Here is an 18,905-nt window from a genome sequence, read left to right on the forward strand (position 1 = left end):
AATTGGGGGCCTAAGCAGCAAGAATCTTTTGATATCTTGAAGCAGAAATTGAGTAACGCTCCAGTACTGACTCTACCTGAAGGCATTGAAGAATTTGTGGTGTATTGTGATGCATCACACACCGGAATGGGTTGCGTGTTAATGCAAAAGGGCAAGGTTATAGCCTACGCTTCACGTCAATTAAAGGTGCACGAAAAGAATTACACCACCCATGACTTAGAGTTGGGTGCCGTTGTATTTGCACTAAAGCTTTGGAGGCATTATCTGTATGGGACGAAGTGTGTAATCTATTCCGACCATAAGAGCCTTCAACACCTGTTCAATCAGAAGGATTTGAACATGAGACAACGACGATGGATGGAAACCTTGAACGATTATGATTGTGAAATAAGATACCATCCAGGCAAGGCTAATGTAGTCGCAGATGCTTTAAGCAGGAAGGAGAGAGTGAAACCGATAAGGATCAATGCCAAGAGCATTGAAATTAAGAGCAGCTTGAATGAAAAGTTGTTAGCTGCACAAAAGGAAGCTGTGTTGGAAGCTAACTATTCCGAGGAGAAATTAGGAGTAACTGAAGAACAGTTGTCCTACGATAAAGACGGAATGTTGAGATTAAATGGACGAATATGGGTTCCTGTATATGGAGGACTTCGTGATGTTATCCTCAAGGAAGCCCACAGTTCCAAGTATTCTGTCCATCCTGGAGCTGATAAGATGTACCAGGATTTAAAGGCAAATTATTGGTGGATAGGCTTGAAAAAGTCTATAGCTGATTATGTAGCTAAATGCTTGACGTGTGCTAAAGTCAAAGCTGAACATCAGAAGCCGTCAGGTTTACTGCAACAGCCTGAAATTCCCACTTGGAAATGGGAAATGGTGACGATGGACTTCATCACCAAATTGCCTAAGACGCCGAAAGGAAATGATACTATATGGGTCATAGTTGATAGACTGACTAAGTCAGCACACTTCCTGCCCATTAGAGAGACCTTCAGCGCTGACATGCTAGCCCAATTGTACGTAGATAAGATTGTGGCCTTGCATGGTGTGCCAGTATCTATTATCTCGGATCGGGATACTAGATACACATCTCATTTCTGGAAGAGTTTCCAACAGTCTCTGGGCACTCAATTGAATTTCAGTACGGCTTACCACCCCCAGACGGATGGGCAGAGTGAGCGTACCATTCAGACGTTGGAAGACATGCTGCGTGCATGTGTGATTGATTTAGGAGGAAGTTGGGACAGGCATTTACCATTAGTCGAATTCTCCTACAATAATAGCTACCATACTAGCATTAAGGCTGCGCCTTTCGAGGCACTATATGGTAGAAAGTGCAGAACGCCCATTTGCTGGGCAGAAGTGGGAGATACGCAATTATCAGGTCCTGACTTAGTCTTCGAGACAACGGACAAGATTGTCCAAATTCGCGACCGCCTGAAAGCTGCTCGAGATAGGCAGAAGAGCTATGCGGATGAAAGGCGAAAGCCTCTCAAGTTTGAGGTTGGCGATAAGATTTTGCTCAAAGTATCACCTTGGAAGGGGGTGATACGATTTGGTAAGAAAGGTAAGTTAAGCCCAAGGTATATAGGACCTTTCGAGATCATCGAATGTGTAGGATCAGTGGCTTACAAGTTAAACTTACCTGAGGAGCTCGATGGTATTCATAATGTATTCCACGTCTGCAATCTAAAGAAATGTCTAGCTGACGAGTCGCTAGTCATACCACACACGGATGTGCATATAGACGAGAGCTTAAAATTTGTGGAAAAACCTGTGTCGATTGAGGATCGACAGGTAAAGAAGCTTCGGAGGAAGCTTGTGCCTATTGTCAAGGTAAAATGGGATGCTCGTAGAGGTCCTGAATATACGTGGGAGTTAGAGTCCACGATGCAAGAAAAATACCCTCAATTGTTTCAGTAAATCTCGAGGTCGAGATTTCTTTTAAGGGGGTGAGGATGTAACACCTCGGAAATTCCTGTCCATTGAAATAAAGACACGTGTCATGAGAGACAGACGTGTCAGGAAAACCGGATCAAATAAAAAGATGTATGGTAGGATTTTTAATAAAAAGGGCGTCATGTTATTTAAATACCTCTGAATGACCCAAGGGCGACATGTTATTAAAACACCTCTGAGCGACCCGAAATTTCTTTTTATATAAATCCCAAGATCCTTAAATCTTTTGAAAATCATCCTATATGATAACCGGTTGTTCCAAATAAATAAAGTTCCATCTGTTATGTGAACTTGGGATTTGACAGGATTGTTACTAATGATAATGCTGAATAAAATTCTCATAAGATAGAACCAAGAATAAATATATGAAGCTTGTTAGTTAATTATGAGAATCCAAGGACTTAGTCTTGATGTTTCCGTAAATTAAAGTTGCCATAAGATTCCAAGGTATCAATATTCATGCAAGCATGCAAAACCTGACAATGGTGGACCCTACATTTCAGTAAAAGTCTGATGTTTCGACATTTGAAAGTTGCATGGTCAAGACTTAAAAGTTTTAAAATTTTTGTCCTCTGACCACCTCTTACGGACCGCAAGGCCCCAAGCTTACGGTCCGTAAGGATGGTACCTGGGCGTTTTCAGCAAGGGTCGGTTACGGACCGTAGCCATTTTAGCTTACAGTCCGCAAGAGGTTCTTACGGACCGCAAGGCCTTAAGCATACGGTCCGTAAGACCGTCGCTGGCAGCAGTTTTTGGACAGCTGCCTGTCCAGCCCGTTGCACCGACTTAAAACGTAAAATTTCGAAACCATGGGCTTGCTAGGCTGTATTTAGCTCTCTAGGAACACCTGGGATGATCCCCCAACCATTGTAGACTTGTGTGTCACAATCTTGGACCTCTTGGCTCACTATATAAGGACTTGAATGGTAACCATTGTCACTTGCTAACTTAGGACTTTGGTTCAAGACATCTCTGGAGCTTTCCTGGACTACAACAAATTTTCTTAGGCATCTTAAGCATCCTTAGGACTCTTGTAAGTGTCCTTAAACCCCTCTAATTACTTTTAGCTTAGTTAATTAGCTAAAAGTCAAACCATCGTAATTAAGGTTTGACTTCGTGATTACTTATAATGTGCTCTGTCAAATCACGAATTAAAGATACCTTTAAGAAGGTAATTAAGTGGGCATCAAACCCTTAAAAGGGTATTTCCAGATTCCCACTTTAAGCATGCAAATTGTCGAGTCAAAGCTAACTATAAAAAGTCAACAGCACGCTTAACTTCAAATTAACTTATAATTAGCAATGTATGTTACATGCAATCTGTTTGATCATTAAAATAACTTGGTAATTAATGTAAGAACATGTTCCAACATGTTCAACTCGACAATTTTCAGTTTAGGCTCGGTTTGGGACCGAAAGTCGCAAAGTTTGACTTCTGCTTTGACTTTCAGTTCTGACCCGTTTAAGCCAAGATTAGGATTGCCTTAGAGCTTTTTTTGAACCTATTTTCATATTAGTATAACTCTCAGAGTTTATACAACCCGGTTCAATAGATATCCTATTCACATGCATGTTTCCGTTAATTGCTTATATGTTGACCATTATGCCCATTTGACCTTAAATCGTGATTTTTGAAAATGTAAAGGGGTAGGCACCTTAGTTGCTAATTTATAAACTTGCACCCAAAATTTGAAATCAGTTTGAGGTCTAGATTAAGAGTTATGCTCAATAGCGTAATTAAGAGCTTCTTTACTAATTAAATGGCGTAAATTACGTATAGCCTATTAAAACCCAAATTTTTATACCAAACTTTTTACCCACTGTTATAAAATAATATTTTGGGAATTTTGAAGATTTTTATTTATTTTTAGGCTGAGCATAACTTAGTGTTCTAAGGTTTATTCGGTTTATGCCGGTTTTGCCCTTTTTAGCCATAAAATGAGTTTTACAAAACCTTTTGACCTCAAACCAATTTCTACTGATTTGTTATGATAAATATATTATTTTGAGCCTGCTGGAATATTAAAAATATCAGCTTTTTACAGAAAACGCGGAAATGGCCCCAAATCGCCTTTTTAGGCATTTTTAACACATAAGTGTGCCTTAGAACCTTATTAAGCCTAATGGATTGAACCTACTGATGTGATTAGAAAGTTTTATATTTTTAAACAGTAGGCAAATGTTTTGAACTCAGAATTCCAGATTTGACCTTTTAGGCACTTGTGAAATTACCAAAATGCCCCTACGGTGCATAGTAAGGTTAAAGATAATAAATTTCACATAATTTTGATACCCCACTGTTATAACTTAGTAAATTAAGTATATTTACTAATGTAATCAGACCTGTAACTCAGGTCGTTAATTTAACTCTTTTACACCTTAGAAAATGACCAAAACGCCCTTATGAGGCATAGTTTGGTTTAAAATCATTTGGGGCATAATGGAAGGTATCATTCTGATATCACAACATATTTTAAGCATAATAACCTCAGAAACTTGTATTTAACTCCTATGGTTACTCGTTACGCATTATACGCGTTCGGATCGGCTTATGTGGTTAATTTGACCCTTATAGCCGAAACGGGTCAACCCATATCTTTTTGGTCTCAAAATTCAGAATGTGATTATATTACCCATATAAAACAAGTGTGCAAGCTTGTCGGGTCAAAACCACATTCTTAAACGGTCTTCGCCTTATTGTGCGTTTAAAACCGTAATCTTTATATAAAACTAACCGGTCTAAGCTTAAGACCCGTTAGGATTCTAATAGGTTATTAAAACCTTAATTTCCAGATCTATGAGCTCAGTAAAAGCTACTTGCACTCGTTATATTTGGTTTATATTTGCTCAGGTAAATACATTTAACTTATTTTCCCTATACGGGCTTGGGGTACGGTATATAAAATACCGCTTGGTCGGGGAATTGACCTTAACCAGCTGATGGTTAAGTGCTGTCAAATTAACTCGTTTGAAAATGCTGTTTTGTTTGTTTAACGCCTTTGGGGGTTTAATGACCATGTCCCGGATATCCTTGGCATCATTCCATGAATGGCCACGACCTTAGCACACGGGTGTAGGCGTACACTCGTAGTGCATTTTATTGCATATAATCGTCGGCACGGGAGGAGTCTCGCGGCGTTTTATATTAAGTGGTGTGTCTATTGAGCTTTAACCCGGCACGACCCGGGCTACTGAACGCAGAACAAACATGTAATTCTTTTACAAGATTATTAAGCAAATAATTATCCCAAGTTATAAAAAGTTTTATGCCACGTGCATTTAAATCAATTTTAAACATTTTTAAAATGAGTCAGTTGAATTGTATTTACCAGTGTAAACTGACGTATTTTCCAAAAAGACTAAGTGCAGGTACTACGCGAAATAGGCTGGTCACTCCTTAAGCATCCATAGAGTCTCGCAAGCTTAGGATGCATGAAGTCTGTTGAAATGAAGTTTCCTTTTTGTTTGATTCTGCCCGTGGATTTTATTTCGACATTTTGTGATACTTGGATATTACAATAAATTTTAAGTTGAAATCAATCTATCTTTGCTTCCGATGTGCATTATAATTTGTGTTGTTTGACTATGACGATATCAACTACGTCACGATAATCCCCCACCGTGCCCACCGGTGACACGTGGAAATTAGGGGTGTGACATTTCACTACCCAGATGAAAAATGATACATAATAACCATGAGAAAAAGGACTCCAAAAACTTAATCTTCGTGTCCATAGAGCATCCTAAGACGGTTATTGCATCCGCAAGCTCCTTTAACTGTTTGTCATCCCGCTTTCCAAGATTAACCATAAACATCATAGCCACCTCTTTGACACTTGACTCTATCATACTAGACAACAAATTGAAAATCTATTGTAGCCTCTTTATGTTCTCTCTGGCCCTAGAAAGGTTAGTTTCCAACAAGTCTTTACAAGACTTGTCTGCAGCAATTTGATCCTCGATCCTCTTTTTGAGATAAACACGCACACCGGATGATGAAGAAGAACCACACGATGAATTACAAAAATCTGCCATCTTTAAGATAATATTTGAATGCTTTTTCAATGATATATAAAAGGAAATAGCAAACAAGAGGACATCTAAAATTATTAAGCATGACAGTTGTATGGTTCACAAATCACGCATAAAATTATTGATGTTAGTAAATGTCTGAATTACCTAGCTGTTTTTTTTTTTGGAGTTTTCTTGGTCCAGTACAGATATTATGTAAGATAATCATGCATGTATAAAAAATTACGCATATATAAGAAATCACGCATGTATAAAATCACGCATGTATCAATAATCACGCATGTATATATAATCACGCACGACCAGTTTGTGAATTATGTTAACTACTGAAATTTGTTAAAAATATTAAACAATATTCAAGATGCAAGTTGATATAAAATATAATTAATCCTAATAATAATGAAACCTACATATAGACTTCAAAATCGACGAGACTAGTAATTATGGGAGATATTTATTTTTACTTACCACCATTCCCACAACTACCATATTAATTCACAATCTTTATACATATATGATTCCCCCTATTAGATTCTTGCAAAAAAAATAACAACTCTCTTCAAGAAACAAAAATGACCACTGATCCGGCAAGCGAAGCAATCAAGGAGCTCCTGTCCACCCGCAGGTTGACGGAGCTTGCTTCTGATGTTAACTCTTCTAACAGTATTTTGGATATGCAGGGGAAGCTCTTAGAACAGCAAAAGATGAACCAGGAAGTCTGGGGGAAACTACTAGAAGAACCAAAATCTTCCTTGAGGGACAACAGCATAAAGCTGATGAAGGATCAGTCAAGTGCTGATAACTTGGTTTACTCATATCACAAGGATGCAGTGGAGACGGTTAAAGAGAAGATGGAGACGACTAACAAGGATCTTGGGAAGATATTCCCTTTGAACTAGGTGGTATGTCTGATTAATCAACTTTTTTTTGTTGATATATGGGGATGTTCTAATGTTGGTATTTTGAAAACTTACAACTATGGTGATTTTTGGTGTATAAAACTGATATGTGGATATATTTAGGAAAATCATGTAGGCTTACTTTTAACATGCTTTCACACCTTTTTCAGGCATCTATGTATGGTGTTTAAGTGTTATTTATATGAAAAATAGATGTTAAACATTATCACGTATGTTACTTTTTTTATGACGCTAGTTATGATGAAGAAAATCTGTGTTTGGGTATGTTTTGGGTTGAAACAGATGTGAACAGGGGTTAAGACAGGTTATACAAAATGTTAGAGAGGGGTTTAATGGTTACTTGTGATCTCCATTTGAGATAGTCGTGTGTAGTTATCATTAATCACGCATCTTTATATCGAAAAGGTGTAAAAAAGAATCAGTTGAATTGGTATACTTAATCACGCATATCATGGCAAAATCACGCATGTTAACATGTCAATATCACAGATCTGTGTTTGGGTATGTTTTGGGTTGAAATAGCTGTGAACAGGGGTTAAGACAGGTTATACAAAATGTTAGAGAGGGGTTTAATGGTCATTTGAGATCTCCATTTGAGATAGTCGTGTATAGTTATGATTAATCACGCATCTGCATATCGAAAAGGTGTAAAAAGAATCAGTGGAGTTGGTATACTTAATCACGCATAACATGGTAAAATCATGCATGTTAACATGTCAATATCACAGATCACATTAAGTTAATTCTTTAAAAAGGCATGAAAAAACCCATGATTAAATGTATGCAATTGTGATTCAAAAATTACTCATCGTCGTTGTTTAGCTCTTCCCATTCAGAATCACAATCATCTGCTTCGTCAACCTCCTCATACTCCTCTCCCTCACCAGTTTCCGCCTCCAAGTCCTCATCGTCCACAAAACAAGGATCAGTCTCCAACTGAATTACTTTTATTTTCTTCTCCTTCTTATCGGCAGCACTAGCTTGACCCTTTAAAACTGAACAAGTTCGGATATCATGACCTTTGGTATTGCAAACACTGCATGTCCGATTTCTCTTGCCTTTTAGACTAATCATCTTTTCTTTTTTTGATTTAATCCGCTTATGAGAACCGCGACCTTTATTTCTAATACCGGTTGGCACACGGGCCGTAGGTGGAGCATCAATGTTCGGTTTCTCGTAACCGATTAACCTTGAATATCTATCAAACTTAGGGTCGATGGGCTTGGTTATGCGAAGTTCATCAACCATTTCTTTCATCTCCCTTATCCGATCCCTGACTAGAACTAGATGATCAACATCTCTCATCAAGTTACCAGTAAGATACTCTCCGGTCTCAATTATCTCATACGCAACCTCTTTGGCCTTTTTATGCCCATCCTTATCATCAACACTTAAATCAAATGTGTTATTTAGATCATTCGGTACCACGTCTTTGGTCCATCTTCTCATAACGTACTTGTTGGGAATTTCTTTCACTTTGAACATCTTGAACACAAAATATATATGCTTGCACAACAATCCATATTGTTCAAACCTGTGCATGATGCAATTACATCCTCCCCCTTCTTGAAACAAACCTAAATAAAAAAATTGAAAACTAAAAATCAAGGAAAAAACACACGTTGTTATGTAATAACGCATGTTATCTAGTATAGATAGGGTTACCTCTAATAAACCGTCACCGTGGGCTTTCCAATCCTTCATACTTATCCTCAAGAATGGTTCCTCGATTTTAGTTTCCATAGGAAGACACTCGGACAGCGTTCCATATAACTCTGCCTGTTGATTAGCAAAGATGGACCTGGTGTAAATTTTCATAGCATCATCCTCTAAGGTAGTTTCAGACCAGTTATCTGAGGTTGTATTTCTAGAAATATGGTCATTTTTCCGATGGTTAAATCTTTGCACGTCCATTGCCCCATCAAAATGGTTAAAAAACTCAAAAAGGGAAAGTTGAGAATTCGCCACCTGACAGAAAAAATGGTTTTCGCTCTCTGATCTGGAGGTGGTCCGCATGAGCCCAGACATAGGCTCATGACGATAGAAAGCTGGAATCCACGAAGATCTCATGCCAAACATATCGTCAATCCATTATTCTCGGTTAGACCGAATTCAATCATTATCAGTTTCCATTCTCTCTCAAACGTTTCTGGCGCAATCGAATCAGTCCATACAATGTCACACATACGTCTTTTGAAGTCTTCGTTGTTACACAACTCATGTCCCACCTATTAAAACAAAGGATTGGAATGAAAAAAAAATCAGAAATCTTAATAATTAAATGAGTGTAGGAAATAATAACGCATGATCAACTTTTAGTACAAAGTGCATATAATAAAACTGAGTGTTAGAAATAAACCTTATCGGCAACTTTCTTCATTATGTGCCACATACATAATCTGTGCCTACTCTTATCGAACGCTGCCTCGATAGCTTGTTTCATCGCCGGGTCCTGATCAGTGACGACAACCTTCAGCTGCTTACCAAATGAGTCCAAAAATGATTGTAACAGCCATTTGTATGATTCAATACTTTCGGAAGCTAGCAACCCGGCTCCAAGTGTCACATTCCGACAGTGGTTATCAATACCAGTAAAGGGTACAAAAACCATTTTATACCTTCAAAAAGATGAAATAAATTGAATAAAAAACAACAAAATTATACAAAAAAAAGTTAAAACATTAAAGTGAATACTAACTTGTTGGTTTTGAATGTAGCATCAAACGATATGACGTCTCCAAACTCAGCATAGTTACGTTTGCACAAACCATCAGCCCAGAACAGGCCAGTTAATCGCTTGTTTTCATCGACAAAATGTACAAATGAATAATCAACCATAAACTGCTTTTTATCGGTCAACCTATTTATAACCATATCTGCATCATACTCTCCTATATAGCTATGTATCCTAGCTCTAAAATTCTTGCAGTCGTCTTTAGTTGCGCCAACATTTTCAAAACCACCGTATCTTTGTCTCATTATATTGAACGCTTTCACTGGCCCAAAATTCTATGTACCAAGATCCCATATCATCTCTTCTTGTGTTTCGGACAGATGCCTATAAGCCGGTAATAAATGCATCTCTTTGGGGCATACGAATGAATGATTATGCTCTTGAACAAACTTATCAACCTTATACAACACCCCATCCGTCGAACAAAGCTTAATTTGAGCTTTACAGCCGGTTCGAATAGTCGGTATGTTCCTCCTTTTATATGGCTTAGACAACTTCGAATAAGGATCATCAAAAGCCAGAGGTTTATGCCCCTCCTTTGAACACACAAAGTATTTAGTCTTGATAATACCACCAACATGGTGTTCACCTCCTTTTCGAGCAGAGAACCCTAACTTCTTGGCATATGTCTGATAAAACACATATGCTTGCTCTAGGGAAGATAATTCCATTCCTACAAAAGGAACACATGATGAAGCTACCTCATGAGTATACAATCTTTCATCTGCATATTTTGAAATGACAAAAAAAAACATGAGCTCTAGACCAAAAACAAACACTGTCACTAATCTAGGAAATTTTAAAAAAATCACGCAAACAATAAAATCACGCATGACACCCTAAAATATAACGCATACTTTATACTTCATAATAATAACGCTTGTTTGATGGAATTACACAGGTCTCCTACACTATATAGCTTATGAACATGCGTGATTTATAACACATTCATTCCAAAAAACTAATTATCAAATAATGATACACGATCAACTACAAAACATCATATAACAATAATTTCGTTGATTTCTGGAAAATTAAAATGATTAATTGACAACTTACTGGTCTGATCGTCTAATAGAACTTTGTTGTCTGATGTCGGATTCCTCAAATGCTCAGCATCATCATGAACGGCATGGAATTCAATATCTTCAAATTCAACATCATCTGCGATTCGAGCGTTACTGCTCTGTGGATCCATTTCAAACAATAAGTGATAGAAACCCTAATCGCACACCTATAACCGCTAATCTGATATTTGAAAAATGGAAAATATTTGAAATCGTAATTACCGGGATGCAGGAGATAACGAACTCGCATAAATCTCTTGATGTTAGTAAATGTCTGAATTACCCTGCCTCAAGAATGAACAATGTCTAATATGCCCTTAATGAGAAATCTTAAACAGTGCCACGCGTTAAGATCTCCTTGTCGCGTACATAAAGTATGATTAGGGTTTTTGTACATTATATTTCCTATATATATATATATATATATATATATATATATAGTAGGGTTCGCACGGAAAGTGTGTTTTTCCTAGAAAGTCTAGGAAGCGATCTGGTCCATCCGATTGGTGTGTTTAAGGGTTGAGATTAAATCAATGGCAATCTTGTAATATTTGAATTTAATTAATTGATTGTTTTAAATGAATAGGGGCAATTTTGTCAAATGACCGTTTTTTTAAATCAATTAGATAACTGCAATCCCTACTTTCATGGGATTTTCCCTCTCTCTCTCCATTATTGATTTGATTTTCTCTCTTTCTCTCTCCAATCCAACCCTAAACATAATAAAACCTGCGATCTCTACTCCCCCTTGTTGTTGGTGACGCAAAAGAGGACCCCAAAAGCATTCAGATTTCGGTTCCAAGGCTTGTTGATACCCTTTTTCTTCACTAGGTATTCATATCTTGTGTTGTGATTAACGTTCTTGAAGTGCATATACGTTTTCGGTCTTAATCTGCTTGTAACTTGGCTGTGTTTTTTCTGTTTTAATTGATGATTGTAGAGAGGCATGTAAAACACAACGTCAAGAATCTGCTTGCTGTTAAAACACAGCGTCAAGAATCTGCTTGCTGTTAAAACACAGAGTCAAGAATCTGCTTGCTGTTAAAACACAGCGTCAAGAATCTGCTTGCTGTTAAAACACATCGTCAAGAATCTGCTTGCCGTTAAAACACAGCGTCAAGAATCTGCTTGCTGTTAAAACACAGCGTCAAGAATCTGCTTGCTGTTAAAACACAGCGTCAAGAATCTGTTAAAACACAGCGTCAAGAATCTGCTTGCTGTTAAAACACAGAGTCAAGAATTTGCTTGCTGTTAAAACACAGCGTCAAGAATCTGCTTGCTGTTAAAACACATCGTCAAGAATCTGCTTGCTGTTAAAACACAGCATCAAGAATCTGCTTGCTGTTAAAACACAGCTGTATGAATCTGAATGATAAAACACATTTGTATGAGTCTGCTTGCTGTTAAAACACAACTGTATGAATCTGAATTGCTGTTAAAACACAGTTGTATGAATCTGAATGATAAAACACATTTGTATGAATCTGCTTGCTGTTAAAACACAGTTGTATGAATCTGAATACTAAAACACAACTGTATGAATCTGCTTGCTATTAAAACACAACTGTATGAATCTGAATGCTAAAACACAACTGTATGCATCTGCTAGCTGTTAAAACACAACTGTTTGAATCTGAATGCTAAAACACAACTGTATTAATCTGCTTGCTGTTAAAACACAGTTGTATGAATCTGAATGTTAAAACACAGTACCAAGAACATGCTGATAGATTCCAGCAAGAAAACGAAGGAATGATTGATATTAAGTGAGATAAAAAATCGAAAACAAAAAATTCCGAAATTTATGGATAGTTAGTTATTGAAGATAATTTCCTAAAATAAAAATAGATTGTGAAAGTACATAAATGCCCTTTTAGATAAAATCCTTCAATGCCACATGTCGCGTTCTTATTGCTTCCTAGACTTTCTAGGAAAAACACACTTTCCACCCAACTCCTACTCTATATATATATATATATATAGGGGAAGGTTCAAATTAAAACCACTTTTAACGCGAAAACTCAAAAACTAACTAAAAAAGCTTAAAAAACACACCAATTGTTTTTACAATTTTTTTATTAAAAATCGCTAATTTTTGTATATAAAAAAAAATTTCAAAGAAAAAATTGTAGTACACATGTGTAGTACACATACACATGTGTACTCCAAATTTTTTTTTTTTGAAAAAAAGTTTTTTTATATACATAAAATAGCGAAAATTTGGTATGTTTTTTAGGTTTTTTTAGTTAGTTTTCGAGTTTTCGCGTTAACTAGTGGTTTTCATTTAAACTTTCCCATATATATATATATATATATATATATACATATATATATATATGCACACACACACACACACATATATATATATACATATAGGGCAAGGATAAATCAAAAACCCACTTGAGTTGAAGAAACCCTGAAAATCCAATAACAACCATTGACTAAACAAGATGAATGGCTATGATCCATTTGCAGTAAAAGTAATCACACTTTAACTAAAATAATAACAATAAGTACAGACAAGGGCATTTTCGGCATGGAGGACAAAGTTTGATTCTTTTGAAAAAAGTGTAATTATGATGACTAATTAATACAAAAAAAGTTGTCAAAATAAAAAATTGAAACTTACAAATATCTTGAAGCTATAATGAATATTATATGTGGCTTTGGGTAATTGAACAAACAAAAAATACATAGAGCCAAAATAAAGTCAAACTTTCTCTCTCTTCCTGTGATATCTTGAAACACACAAAAGTCTCTCTCATATTCCTCTCACATCCACATTTTATTTCTCTTTCATTCTAAGATTAACTCCTAAAAAACATTTTATTATATATTACAAAACATAAGACATATGTAATATATATATATATATATATATATATATATATATATATATATATATATATATATATATATATAGTGGAGGGTTCAAATGAGAAGAATTTTTTTGTAAGAAGAAAAAAGAAGAAGTTTCAACCAATAAGAATGCTTCATTTTAGTTCATTTAATATTTGTATTTAATTTTAATATAAGGGTATATTGGTAAACTTACTAAATCATTAATGTGTATTCTTCTTATTTAATAACTAGCTAAATTAAATTTGTAACTCATTTTCAAAATATATACTTTTTTCAAATTAAAAAAACAACTTAATTTAAAGTGTAGAATAAATTACTAGTTGTGTAGGATAAATCACGAGTTGTGTAGGATATATTTCGAGGTGTGTAGGATAAATTTCGACTGTGTAGGATAAAATTCTATAATGTGTAGGGTATATATAGAAAAAATTGGATATGTGTACGTTTTGTAGATTATATGTAGGATAATTAATAATTAGTTGACTAATTAATCAAAGAGAGAAAAATTAATGATATGAGTTATAAATGAAATAACATTTTACTAATATGCCCTTTATTCTTTTTCTTCTCACATTAAATTTCTTCTCAAATGAACCTTCCCATATATATATATATATGTATATATATATATATATATAAATTTTAGTTATTAAATGTATGCAACCATTAATTTACATGATTTTATCTGTAACTTTAAAAATAAATGTTACATACATCACATTATTTGTTTTTTTTAGAATTGTTAAATATGTAACTGGCAAAACATATATGAATATAGGATTTGTTACATTGCTAAAACCCAGTTACATTGTGTTACATAAAAACCTTTCTAAAAAATAGGAAATGTAATATACAAATATTTGAACATTTTTAAAAAAGAAACACAAAAAACACCGAGTAGTTTTTTTTTAAATGTTACAAATTTCAGGTTACATAATATATATGTCCAAAAAAAATGTAACATACAAATTTTCAACATACATTTTTTAATTATCAATTTATGCTATATTTGTAATAACACACTTTATTTCTGTAACATAAAATATTACATAGAAACGTAACATATAATTTTTACATGATCAAATGCACTTTATTTTCTGTAACGAACATTATTTCTGTAACACAAAAAAATGTAGCAGACATTTTTGCTTTGATTAATTGTTACATTTCTAACACAAAAAAAAATGTAACAACACACTTTATTTCTGTAACACTCACTTTGTTTTTACAATAATCTGGGAAAAAAATGTAACAACACACTTTATTTTTACAACAGTTATTTTCAGTAACGTGCATTATTTATGTAACACGAAAAAATGTAACATGCATTTTTTAATTATCAATTTATGCCACATTTGTAATAACACACTTTATTTCTGTAACATAAAAAATTACATAGAAACGTAACATATAATTTTTACATGATCAAATGCACTTTATTTTCTGTAACGGACATTATTTCTGTAACACAAAAAAAATATAATAGGCATTTTTGCTTTGATTGATTGTTACATTTCTAACACAAAAAAAAATGTAGCAACACACTTTGTTTCTGTAACAGTCACTTTGTTTTTACAATAATCTGGGAAAGAATGTAACAACACACTTTATGTTTACAAACAGTCTAAAAAGGTGTAATAATGCACTTTATTTTCAGTAACGTGCATTATTTATGTAACACGAAAAAATGTAACATGCATTTTTTCTTTGATTGTTACATTTCGTAACTTTGTTCAACATCAAACATCTTTTGAATCATCTTCAACATTTGAAACATCATCTTCAAATTGTTTTGGTTGGTACAGATCTGAAACAAATTTTACACAAAAAATTGATGCAATCAATAATAAAAACAACAAACCCATAAAACAAGAACTTAAAAACCTCCATCTTCTTGAACAAAAAAAATTGCAGATCCACAAAACACAACAAAAATGCAGACCAAAAAATGTAGATTTGCAAGCAAAGCTAAAAAAAACATACTTATTCACCTTCTTGAACAAGATTTTCGAACAAACCCCTTTAGCCTCCTCAAAAACGTAAAAAAATTTGTAATTTCTTCGGATCTTTCCCTGGTTTCGAACAAAACTTCAGCCTTCTCTTCGATATCTGATTCATCATCTTCTTCGTGTACGATTTTCTTCAAAATAAACCAAGGAGGATCCTTCTTCATGGGGTTTGAAAAGAAACATGATGGATCCAGATCTAGATGACGGGTCCAGATCTAGATCTTGACGGGTTTAAAAGAAACATGATGGATCCAGATCTAGATGACGGTCCAGATCTAGATGGCGTCTCCATGGATCTAATGCTCATCAGTTTCTCCAATTTCATTTTTGATCTTGTTTTATCTATATTGGAACAAGAGAGAGAGAGAGGGGGAAAAGTGTGCTAGAGATGAAGGAGGAATATGAGATATGAGATCTTTCAAAGATGCACATCATTTTATGTTAAAAAGATCTTGTGAGTTTTAATTGTAGAGAGAGAAAATGTATATAAAAAGAAAGAGAGAGAGAGTGCATCATAACTGTTACATTTTCTGCCATCATGCGAAATGACGTATATACCCCTCACTTATCAATGTGACAGATATGACGTGGCTGTGACCTAGCCACATATGTGGGTTTCTTGGGTTTTCTCAACTGGAGTGAGTTTTCTCATTATAATTAGCCTATACATATGTGTGTATATATATATATATAGGTGGCTGCTAGAATGAGAAGCACCTCGAGTTGTAAGAACCGCGAGAACTACACCCCACGGGTGGGCGTTCACCATGATTTTTTTTTACAACTAGATGTGTGTATTATAAACACAGCCGTAAAAAAAATTTTAAACGCCGCGGCCGAGGGGGTAGTTTTTTACACCACAAGTTTGGTGTTTTTAATTTTTTTTTCTTTTTTCTTTTTTTTTTCACCAAACTTGTGGTGTAAAAAACTACCCCCTCGGCCGCGGCGTTTAAAATTTTTTTTTTACGGCTGTGTTTATAATACACACATCTAGTTGTAAAAAAAAATCATGGTGAACGCCCACCCGTGGGGTGTAGTTCTCGCGGTTCTTACAACTCGGGGTGGTTTTCATTCTAGCGGCTCCCTATATATATATATATATATATATATATATATATAGTGTGAGGTTATTGTAAAAATGGTGTGTTTTGTGAGAAGTGTAGGAAGGAATCTACACCCTTTAATCTATAATCTAATGGTTGAGATTATAATGGCAAAATTGTAAATACTGTTTACCATTAAAATAATTAATTTTCTATATTAAGGGCATAAATGTAAATTTAACATTTTTAAATTCAAAAAACCCACATGCAATGCACATGCAAGTTCCCCCTGTCTTTTTTAAACGTCAATAACTTTTTATATGTAACTTTTTTTTAAAAAAAAAAGTTACACCATAATAACGAGTGTTTTTATCTTTAATATAAGTACCATATTGCTATACTTATATAGAAAAAAAATTTACGTTTCGATCGTATGTTTTAGTCCATGGTGTTTTGTCTGTGTTGTTTTAATTGTATAGGGATTTAAGGCGTTGTGTTTTATAGTAAAACACCATGAACGTATATACGACACCATAACATTGCAAATACCATTTGCATTCAATCTTGTTTTCTATTGTGTTTTATTTTACAAGACACCATAATCTGTTTTGAATCCCTAAAACAAAACACCATAGGAAACAAGACTGAAAGATTGAATGTAAATGGTATTTGCAACGTTATGGTGTCTTATATATGTTCATGGTGTTTTACTGTAAAACACGCCTTGAATTTTAAAACAACATAGAGAAAACACCATAGACTAAAACTGTAACACCCCAATGTTTCAAAAGTCAAAGTCAAAGTCAAGATTGAAGTTAAAGGAGGAAAAGATCGCTAATAGCAATCTGTCTCTCCTTGCTCAATCCCTGTTTTGACTTCTTTGACTGTAGTTAGTCTATTTTATGTTTTTACGTTAGTTGTATTATGTGGAGTAATTAATTACAATCGAAGTAATCGAATGTTTATCGCTACGAAACGCTTTACGACTGTGAATAATAGGAAGTAACAATACGATAAAGTTAATTAAACGAAAATCAAACTAATCTAATCATCATCGCGCTCGCAACTCGAATATACGCATTTTGGGTTACTGTTATACGTGTGTGTGTGCCTTATATGTTACTTGTGCGTGTTTGTTTATATTATATGTGGTAATCAATCGAATCGCAATTGAAACTCAATCGCAATCGAACTCAATAGAAATCGAATCATGATAATTAGTGGAGAAAGGATAGTGCTCGATATGAGTAGTTGGGATTAAAAGTAATTTGAATAGGAAACTCTATCGCATTCGCATCAATCGCAATCGAAATAGAAATATCAAAAATCGACGCGCCGAACACACGAATCAGGCAACTGATCGATCAGGCTACCAGCTGATCGACCAGCCGGCTGATCGGACAGGCTGTCCGATCGGACAGGCTGTCCGATCAAGCTGCATGGCCGATCGGTCAGCACTTTCCTCGTTTGGAACTCTATAAATACCCCTGTCATTGTCATCATTTCCATTTTTGGAAACCTCTGTCCGACCAGCACGCTCAGCTCATCTTTTCTTCGATTTCTCTCAATCCTGGTAAGATCTCGTCCTAAATCTTGTACTTTCTTGATCTACACGCACTCCTACACCTTTCTATCTTTTAAATCTTAACTTTTAACCGTGAAATCATCAAGATTCAAGGTGTTCTAGGATGATGTCATCATGGTGTTCTTGAAGAACTTTATGTTTTGACCTTAATCCACCAAGAACAACTTAGATCTAACCGATTTCCACATAAACAAACAAAGATCTCTAGTAGATCTAAACATTTTCACCAAAGAAAGGATTGAAAGATGGTTTTCCAACTTTCTTTCAACTCTTTTACACTCAATGCACTCAAAACCGGTGGAATCGGACCTTGTGTCAACACACTACTCATTCATGTGATTGTGTGGCTCAAGATTCGGATTCTAACCACGAGGTTCACCGATTTTAGGTTAAACATGAAACACCGTCCCGAACCGTTCACTAATCAAATTTGGGTGATTCCTGTCCGATTAGGGGAACTAAGTAATGACGCGACTTCTGTTGCTTGACTCGTTATCAAAATACCTCGATAAAACGACAAACAATCAAAATAACCAAGTGTTAGACGAACAGGCCGACCAGGACAAGGCAGTGTCCGATCGGACTGCTGTTCGAACGGACAGCCAGCCGAAGGGACAGACAGCCGAACGACTGGCCAGCCGATTGGCTAGCACATGGGTCCCAAACTTAACCAACCAATGTTGAAGATTGAGTA

The 18,905-nt window shown here is 35.2% G+C and overlaps 1 protein-coding gene across 1 annotated transcript; it reads right to left on the minus strand.

The window, feature by feature from the left end:
- Positions 1-7,712: 7,712 nt before the first annotated feature.
- LOC110875402 lies at positions 7,713-8,939 on the minus strand. The gene is made up of 2 exons (XM_022123598.1): positions 8,588-8,939; positions 7,713-8,488 (listed from the first exon to the last, which is right to left on the minus strand). The coding sequence occupies exons 1-2, from the start codon at positions 8,937-8,939 to the stop codon at positions 7,713-7,715; spliced, it is 1,128 nt and encodes a 375-aa protein (XP_021979290.1).
- Between the last annotated feature and the right edge of the window lie 9,966 nt (positions 8,940-18,905).

The sequence above is a fragment of the Helianthus annuus genome, chromosome 9 (assembly GCF_002127325.2).
Source record: "Helianthus annuus cultivar XRQ/B chromosome 9, HanXRQr2.0-SUNRISE, whole genome shotgun sequence".
Lineage (NCBI taxonomy): Eukaryota > Viridiplantae > Streptophyta > Magnoliopsida > Asterales > Asteraceae > Helianthus > Helianthus annuus.